Source organism: Echinops telfairi, unplaced genomic scaffold (genome assembly GCF_000313985.2).
Source record: "Echinops telfairi isolate 266 unplaced genomic scaffold, ASM31398v2 ScPeMD7_7458;HRSCAF=8496, whole genome shotgun sequence".
In the NCBI taxonomy this organism is placed as follows: Eukaryota; Metazoa; Chordata; class Mammalia; order Afrosoricida; family Tenrecidae; genus Echinops; species Echinops telfairi.
The window spans coordinates 48,396,059-48,405,110 of NW_022111358.1; the positions used below are offsets into that span (position 1 = coordinate 48,396,059).

Sequence of the window (9,052 nt, forward strand, 5' to 3'; positions counted from 1 at the left end):
GATGGACCTCAACCACGTGATGCTGAGAAAGACATTGAACCCAAGACAAAGGGATACCGTTCCTGGGGAACGTCCCCCACAGGGACGTCACAGACAGGAAGTAGATTGGGGTTCAAGGAGGGGCGGGCTGATGGTAAGGCGTTTGTGGGGCCTGGGAGTGCAGAACTCAGTGGGCTGCCTTGTTCCCCCTCACCCCCCACCGAGTCTTCAGCTCCTGATGGGGCACAACCACCACCTTCCTCTCTCGCTCTAGAACCCCACCTCCTCATTTGAACAGTTGAGCCTTCGGACAGGTGCAGGCCATGATGGGCAATTCCTGCTTCCACAGGTTAAGTTATGGTATTGGCGATGTCTTGGCGTCCCACTTCCTGGCGACAGTGCACCACATGACAGGGTGGGTCCTTATAATCAGTCAGGGGCGAGAAACAAGTGGCACTGTGGGCTTAGGGACACAGATGTGGGTGTGATGGTGGGGTGTCCTGCCAGGTGGGGTGTCCTGCCAACACTCTGGTTACATTCAGCTGTGCTGACCTGGCAGTAGCCAGGCCCACCTCAAGCCCATCCCGACTCAGTGGCCCCATGTAGGCTTTCCATAAAGGAGCGGACGGGTCGGCCTCCTTTCTTCCAAGGGGCAGCTGTGGGCCTGAACCACCAACTTTGCAGTCAGCAGTCCGACTATCCAACACGGCATAGCCCTGCACCTCGGACACAGCCGCACCCTGGAGCAGCCAGCCCTTTCTTTGATCTTGCTTATTGTCCAATGACTGAACTGGGCACTGGAGACCTGCTCAGCTGTTCCCAGCCCAAGAAGGTCTCAGACTTCACAGGCCAGACTAAACACACACACACACACACACACACACACACACACACACACGGTACACACTGCCCTCCCTGCGAAACCTTTCTCTGGGGGGGCTGGGGAAGCCCAAAGTTGAGAAAGCTTTACATTACAGCAGCAGGCCTGATATTTTGCTAATAGCCACCAAGCAAAGATTCAAAAATAGCTATCATGTAAACTTTATTTTAAATACTTTTGAGTTGCTTGCATGAAGGGAGGCAGGAGCAGTGTTTGAATCTAAACTCATAAAAAAACCAGCCCAAGGGGGGGGGGCCTCTGAAACTGTACATACACGGCACAACAATTTCCTGGGGAGGGTCTTGGAGGGGCTCTGTCCGGCGGCTGCCCCCAGCTCTCCGATCGCGTCTTGTTTGCTGTCGGGCTCTCTGCTCAGCATGACGGGGAGCCCCGTGGGGGTGGGGAGAGCTCAATCCGAAGGCCCTCCACCTCCGCAGCCCTGGTGCTGCATCTGCTTTGGGTCAGAGGCTTCTATGGTGCCGAACATGTCACCTTTTTTGTCTTTTTAATTATTAAAAAGAAAAAGAAAATAGTGCAAGTCTGACACCTACCAAGGGTAGTAAGACATAGGGCACAGGGATGGTTACAGAGGGTCTCAAATACTAAACACCAACCCAGGCATTCACAACGGACAGGTAACCCAGCGCAGACAAGAGAAAATGTTACGGATGGTATCACCCTACAGCAAGCAGATGGGGCGGGGCTGTTATACTGGAGCGATTGGAGTCTGCGGGCATCACAGGGACACCTGATGAGCTCTCCATCACCGTCCAGCGCAGAAATGCTCTGGGGAGCAAGGGCTGGTGTGTGGACAGTCCCCCGTGTGTCCCCGAGGAAGGAAGACACTGGTCCAAAGCAGGCCCTGGAGCAGAGAGCGGCAGTAGGGGGTCTCGGAAGGGCCTTGAAGGTCGCTGCAGGACGGAGCATGCTTAGGAGCAGGCCTACTCACAGGCCGCCTGCCTGTGTTATGTGTGCATGCGCGTGCGTTTATATCCTACGCATGCGTCTTCAGGGATCTCACATCCTTCCCACGCTGGCCAGGGCTGGGCACTTCTGCCTCGGCCCGTTGCCATGGGGTTGTCTTTCTGGGAACAGGTGGAGCCCTCTTTCTCCTGGGGCAGTCCTTGTCTTATAGGAAGTAGAAGCAACTGGACCCCACCTGAGGGCCCCTCGTCTACAGGGGGGCTGTTTCTGAAAGCAGGCCATGGAGGGGGGATGGGGGGGTGGCTGTCCAGTGAGAACAGCCACCTTCCACCCAAACCTTTTCCTGGGGGCGGGGGCTGCATAATGCCCTTAGCTAATTTGGGGTGGGCAGCGAGCGAGGGGCCGCCCCAGATGAAGATAATGCTGAGCCTAGGCCATGTGCTGGGTCCGGCGCCCTCCTGGGCTGTCGGGGGCCCAGCAGGACTGGGGTGTTCACGTCCTCAGAATGTGCAAACGGGGTGCCCGGTACACAAACCAGGCTGAGCCAAGCTCTGCTGCTCTGGTGGGGGCCTGGCTCTGCAGGTGTGGGAAGAGGAAAGTAGGCCCAGAGGCCCAGAATTGAATTCTATGGTCCCCCAAGGGTCCCTTTACGACCCTGCCCTGGGAGCAAACTCAGGCAGGTTCCCCCCAGGGAGTCTGTGTATGGGTGTGTATATGTGTACGTGGGGGGAGGGGAAGGGTCCCCACAGCCGCAGTCTCCTCATCATTGCTCCAGGTGAAATCATGTCCTTGATAGGATTGGGGTTCTTTAGAGGAGGTCCATCTCCTGGATTTGGGGTGTTGAAGAGCGGGCACTGGCGAGGGGTGGGAACTGCTGCTCTGGGTACACAAAACGGGCGGGGCAAGGAAGCTGCAGGAAACGAGGGACATGCCCCTCTCAAGACGAAAGGGACCTGGTAGACCTGCTACACAGTCTCATGACGACCCTCAAAAATTTCTGCAAAATGCCTGTTTCCAGGCCAGGGAGGCCCCCCGGTGCGGGCCCGGTCAGCGCCGACCCGGTGCCAAGGCGGCGGAGGAGGGGGAGGTCAGAGGATGGAGACGCTTAGGGAAGGGGCTTGGTGTGGAGTGAGACCCCGGCCCCTCCCCGTGCAGACACACAGCCGGGGGCGGAAAAGGGAAAGGGTGCCGCGGCCCCCGCCTTGTCCTGCTGCTCCCAGGAAGGTGTGGACGCAGGCCAGTCTGAGGCCCTGGGGGCTCCTCCTTGGCCCAGGCGGGGCGCCGCCTACGGGTCCTCGATGTCCAGAAACTCCTGCTTGGGGGGCGCGCTGCCGCGGTACCAAGCACAGGAACCGTCGCTCCGCTTGATGCAGGCGAAGAACCTGGCCTGGTGGCCGTTGATGCTCTTCTCCGACACCCAGTCCATCCACAGGCACTCGTCCGGCGAGGACACGTAGCATGGGATCATAGGGCAGCGCGAGATCTGGGGGGGCGGAGGGGGTGGGGATCAGGCCACCGTAGTTAATCCCTGCAGGCCTGGCGGGCACAGCGAGGGCTGATCCCCCGTGCGGAGAATTCGGGCCAGGGGGCGCTGGAACTGGAGGCTCTCCAGAAACCCCCTCCCCAAAGCAGCAGCAGGTACTGCCTGAGGGCGGGGCAGGGTCCAGGTGGAGGTAGGGGGCTATGTAGCTGCCTCCAGTGTGCCCCTCCCTGCCAGCTACCCCCACGCCTCATCAACAGGGGCTCTCCCACTCTTGGCCCATGACCTTGGCTTCCACTTAGCCAGAGGGCCTCCCGCAGGCTCAACACCACCCCTACCAATAACAATGTTGCCATTAGGCGCCATCAGGTTGTCGGGACTCGGGGTGACCCTGTGCACCGCAGCATGGACCCTTGAGATCCAGAGGGTGAATATTGGGAAGTAGATGGTCAGGCCTTTCTTCCTCATCTGACTTAGTCTGGAAGCTCCGTGGAAGCCTGTTTAGCATCAACCACATGTAAGCTTCCCCTGACAGACGGGACTCAATCCCAGGTCTCCTGCATGGAAGGCAAGGGTTCTACCACTAGCCCACCACTGGTCTCAAGAGTATAAAAGAACCTTGAACTTTTGGGGAGTCATGACTGCTGGAAGTGAGCTGAGGGGCAGATGTGGCCCCAATGCCCAGAAGAGCCTATAACCAGCAGGGTGAGGCCAGGCACCTTCTGGTCCAGAGCCCACCATGGGGTGCCTGGTCCCAGGAATGCCATCTGTGTTGGGTGGGGCGTGGTGGGGATGGGAGGCTCTTGGGAGATGACAGAATCCGGTTTGGGAGGCTCTGCCCGTTCCACCTCCTCTGGCTGGCTTTTCTCGTCCCGTAAAGAGTTACAGTCTGGGAAACCTACAGGGGGCAGTTCTGCCCTGCCTTATGGGGTCGCTGGCAGCCGGCATGGACTGGATGGCAGGGAGTCTGGATTATGGGCTACATTTTGCCTTTCAAACCATCTGGCCACTTCAGTCGGGATACTTTGTCCCTGCATGTCCCCTCCCATGGGCTCTGGTTTTGTCTCCATGGCTCTGTCCTCAGTCTGGTGAGCTGGTTAGAGTTTGAACCTGCTTTAAGTGGGTTTGCCTTCTGGGTGGTCAGTCTTGAGAAAGGGGCTGGCATCTACACCGAACCAGAGTGTGGTGGGAGTGGCTGGGCTGTTGGCCCAAGTGTAAAGGCGCCCTGTGGGAGGGGCCCTCCAGCACCATTTCACTCTTGCCCCACAGGGCCCCAGTGAAGGAAGGGTGACACGAAGCCAAGGGAAGCGGAGGTTGGGGTGGGGTAGGGAGGAGCCTTCGCAAGCCCCCCAGCAGACTGTGGGCCACCCCACCCCCACTCTCATGGCCCAAGGGACCTCAGGGCTCAGGGCCCACCTTCACCCTAGCCTCATCCTAAGTCAGGACCAGGTGAGAGAAGCCCTCCACCCAGACAGAAGCCACCACCCAGCTGTACCCCGGATGTCTCTGGCGGGGGTGGGGGTGGGGGTGGGGTGGGGGGAGACAGTGCTTACCTTGCACTCGCAGCCCATCTGGTACCTGTGGTTCAGGCTCTTCTTCTGGGTGGTGCTCAGAGTGTCCCAGGGCACGATGAAGTCACACAGGGTGATATGCATCTTGCCATCCCCTTCTGCCTTGCCTGCGGGGAGAGGGCACCCAGCTCAGGGCCTCGCACACCTCCCTGGGGCTGAGGGGGTGGGGAGCCCAGGAGCGGAATCATTAACACTCATCCGGTGTGGGGGGTTGAGAGGGAAGCAGGGTACAACCGAGGGGCAGGAAGCTTGCCTGCTTCCCAGTCGCACGCCGACAAGCCGCCTCCAGCACTCCTATGCCCCCTACTCACTCACAGCAGCTCACACCCACCACCAGCGAGCGGGCTACCACTCAGCCACACTGCTGGGTGGAGCAGCGCCGCCCCGTGGGACCCCAGGCGACCAGTCTTTCCGAGGGATGGTCTCGTTTGTCTTCCGTGGGACATCTGGTGCTTGAACCAAGGATTCCTATGTCGGAGCCCACTTCTGTGGTCACTGCCAATCCACCTGTCAGGGCCTTCCTCTCCTTCGCCAAGCATGGTGTCCTTCTTTAGGGCCAGGCCCCTCCTGACAACACGGCCAAAGTACATGGGACCAAGTCTTGCCATCCTTGCTGCCATGGTACCCTCCGGCTGGGCTTCCTCCCAGACCGAGCTGCTACTGGATTTCAATCCAACGCTCGCTCACTGCCATCGCGTCCATGCCAACTCCTGGCCACCCTGTGGGCCAGGGCAGAACTGACCCTGTGGGTTTCCGAGGCTGGAGCTCTTCCCGGGAGTAGAAAGCCCGTCTTTCTCTTGTGGGGCAGCAGTGGTTTCAAGCTGACCTTGTGAAGTGTTAACAGGCAGGCAGGAAGAGAGAGGGGCTTGTCTCCATCGTGGGCCTCCACTAAACAACCATTAGCTGGCCCTGCCTGCCACGATACAGGGAGTTAAAACCTATGGGGCAAAGAGCCAAAGCTGGGCATGCGCAGACCAAGGTCACTGATGCCCCAATGACGGTCAACCCAGAGATGAGCATTAGGAACCATCAACACAGGTCACACATGCACCTGAACTCAGCCGCTAGGAACGGCCAATACCCTCAGCCACGCCCCTCACGCGGGGGTAGGAGGGGCTAAAACGCTGAGAACCAGGCAGACGTGCTCCCTCCCTTTTTGAGTTCATTGACTGGTGCAGTGAGGCCAGCTTGCAGGGCTGCTGAGGAGTACTTTGTTGCATTACACACGTAGGTTAGCTGGGCTTGAGGAAAACTAGCAACAATGTTTCTATTAACAGGATGGCCGCTGTTACAGAGGCGTCCTCAGCGAGGGCAGGACTCATACATACATACGGTACGTCTGGAAGACCCACGTCTCTGTACCCACAGAAGGGCTCCTGGGAATGGGGCTGCAGGCCCGCCTTTCTTGCCCCAACTAAAGCTCACTGCCATCGAGGCAATGCCGACCCATAGCAACCCTACAGGGCAGGGTAGAACTTCCCCCTGGGTTCCAGAGGCTGAAACCTTGTCAGTCTCCGGCAGAGTGGCTAGTGGCTTTGAACTGCTGACCTTAAGGTGAGCAGCCTGACAGGTTACCCACCCTCTAGGCCTCCTCCGCCTTCCCTTACTAAGACCGGTTGTGTTTGCAGTTTGGCCAGGCAGCCCCTAGAAGGCAGTGCAAGGAAACTGCGATGGGAGCCAAGCCCGGTGCTCAGGACCCACTGGCACAGAGTGGGGTCTGACTGAGTGACCCTGGGGGGCAGCGCACAAGGCTCCGGGAGGTTTCCCAGGCTGTCAGTCTTCGCGGAAGCAGGCTGCCTCACCCTTATCCCTCGAGCAGCATAGGCGTGGCACTAACTCAGCAGCCCATCACTTAACCTACCGTGCCACCAGGGCTCCTTGGTCCCTATGAAAGCAGCCCAAAGGAGGAGGTGGGAAACTGGAAGCCCTAGGCTTAAGGGGGTGTTAGGGCCCTGCACCAGGAGCCCTGGTGGCATAGTGGTTGCCCACTGGGCTGTGATCCGCAAGGTCCGCAGTTGGAAACTACCGGCAGCTCCCAGGAGAAAGATGAGGCTTTCTAATCCTGTGAACAGTTACAGTGTGGGAAACTGAGGGAAAGTTCTATCCTGCCCCGTGGGGTGGCTGTGAGTTGTCATCGATCCAATGGCTGTGAGGGTTTTAGGATCCTGCAGCATGGGGGTCTGTCTCCTCAGGTGGCACAGACAGTGCTGTGAATGGGTGCCCACTGCAACCCGAAGCAGCCTCCTGGGACAGAGCGGCACAGCCTTTGAGGGTTTTCTGGGCTGTCAACGTTCCAGAAAGAGACAGCCAGGTCTTTCTTCCGCAGAACCCCCTGCCCCTCGCTGGGCGCTGAGTGAGAACCACTCGCCTTTCGGTTGGCAGCCTCGCACCTAACCATTGTACCACCAGGGATTCTTATAAATGAAATTTGAAAAAAAATCTAGCAAATGGAATAAAAAAAACCCCAAAACAACCTCACTGCCATTGAGTCAATCCAGACTCTCTCGACCCGTGGCAGTTACAAAATCTATCAACTCGGTCAGGCATGGAGTCTAGCCTGTCAATCAGGTCACAGCCAACGAGGCCTGCCTCAGGGTGGGCATGGCTTTTTCCTGAGGATTCTGAGAACTCCTGTCTTCCTCCCTGGAGGTGGGACACACACATTCCTATCGACAAGCCCCATGGAAACACACGGATGTGTCTCCAGAACTCTGGAGCTGGAGGAGCCACGTGGAGACCCACACCAGCGCTGAGATCCTTCCACCGCCACTGATCTACAACTTTCTATCCACTGGCCTGTGATCTCCCTGCATTCGGCATCACAGCAAGAATGGAGTGGAATTTATGAACTAGTATTGGACATATGGCTAATATTGGACTTATGGACTTCATCTGGACTGGGCTGGGATGTTTCTCTATATACAATTGCTCTTTCATAGACAGCTGTCTCATATACACATATGCGTGTCCATGGATTTGTTTCTCTAGTCTACCTGGACTAACACATGACCCTAGAGCCCTGGTGGCTCAGTGGTTATGCAGTGGGCTGCTAATCTCAAGGTCAGAAGTTCAAAACCACCAGTTGCTCTGCAGGAGAGAGAAGAGGCTTTCTGCTCCCATAAAGAGTTACAGCCTTGGAGAGCCACAGGGGCCTGACCTGCGGTGAAGAAATGCAAGGCAGCGTGAAAAGGGAAGGAAGCAGGCAGTGGGAAATGCTGGCAGGTTCCTCTGTCCAGTGGCCCCAGGAGCCCACCGTGTGTGGCCACGCCCAATGGGTGCGAGGTCCCGTGGACTCTGCACCGTCTCCACCTCCCTCCTTCTTAGCATCATCATGGTGTGGGCACTGTCAGACGACTGCTGCCTGACAGTTGGTCTTGAGGCCACACTGTTATTTCTTCCGATTGCTTTTCCTGAAATCACAGTGACGGTCCTCAACAAGTTAAACTTCAAACGCAATGCCTGTGGTGCGGGGGTTGTTAGGTGCCAGCCAGTCACCCCCGCCTCCCAGCGACGGTGGGGACAAGACAAAACCCCGCCGCCCGCTGCTGGGCCGTCCTCGGTCGTTGTTACGTCGGCGCCCACTGTTGCAGCCACTGTGACCATCCATCTTGTCGGGGGTCTTCATCTTTTCCCCCTCTACCTTTACTTGACCAAGCAGGACGTCCTTCCCCAGGGGCAGGTCTCTCCTGACAGCGTGTCCAAAGCACGTGAGATGAAGTCTCGCCATCCTTGCTTCTATGGAGCGCCCCGGCTGTCCTTCCTCCAGGACAGAGGGCCTTGTCCTCCTGGCAGGCTGAGGTTCGCCGATGAGCCCCTGAAAGCCTTGTGCTCAGCAGCAGCACCCTGCCAGCAGAAGCACTGCGAGGCCAGTGACTCCACTCCTGCTGCACAGAAAGGACGCATGGACCCCTGCGGAAACCTGCCTGGATGTCCACAAGAGCATCCTCCCAAACAGCCCCCGGGGGAGCAGACCAGACATCTGCCGGCCGGAGAAGGGCAGATACAGAGTGGCTGATTATCTGAGCGGTGGAGCGGCATGGGTCGGAAGTGATGCTCTGACATGCGATCCCACGTGGGTGGGACACCAAGAGAAAGCAGCTGGATACCAGAGACGCTGGATCGGCCCACTGGGCCAATGGCTTCAGAGGATTCGGCCAGGGGGCTGGCGGGAAATGGGGAGCGAACACAGCACAGCAAGTGCGCAGAAGGAGGGACATC

The 9,052-nt window shown here is 58.2% G+C and overlaps 1 protein-coding gene across 1 annotated transcript in view; it reads right to left on the reverse strand.

The window, feature by feature from the left end:
- Positions 1-1,004: 1,004 nt before the first annotated feature.
- TIMP2 (TIMP metallopeptidase inhibitor 2) overlaps positions 1,005-9,052 on the reverse strand; it is a 23,103-nt gene continuing 15,055 nt past the window's right edge. The window contains exons 4-5 of the mRNA XM_045299688.1: positions 4,817-4,941; positions 1,005-3,266 (exon numbers count right to left, since the gene is read on the reverse strand). Of these exons, the coding sequence (XP_045155623.1) occupies positions 3,069-3,266; positions 4,817-4,941 (323 nt within the window). The 3' untranslated portion in view covers positions 1,005-3,068. The remainder of the gene's footprint in view (positions 3,267-4,816; positions 4,942-9,052) is intronic.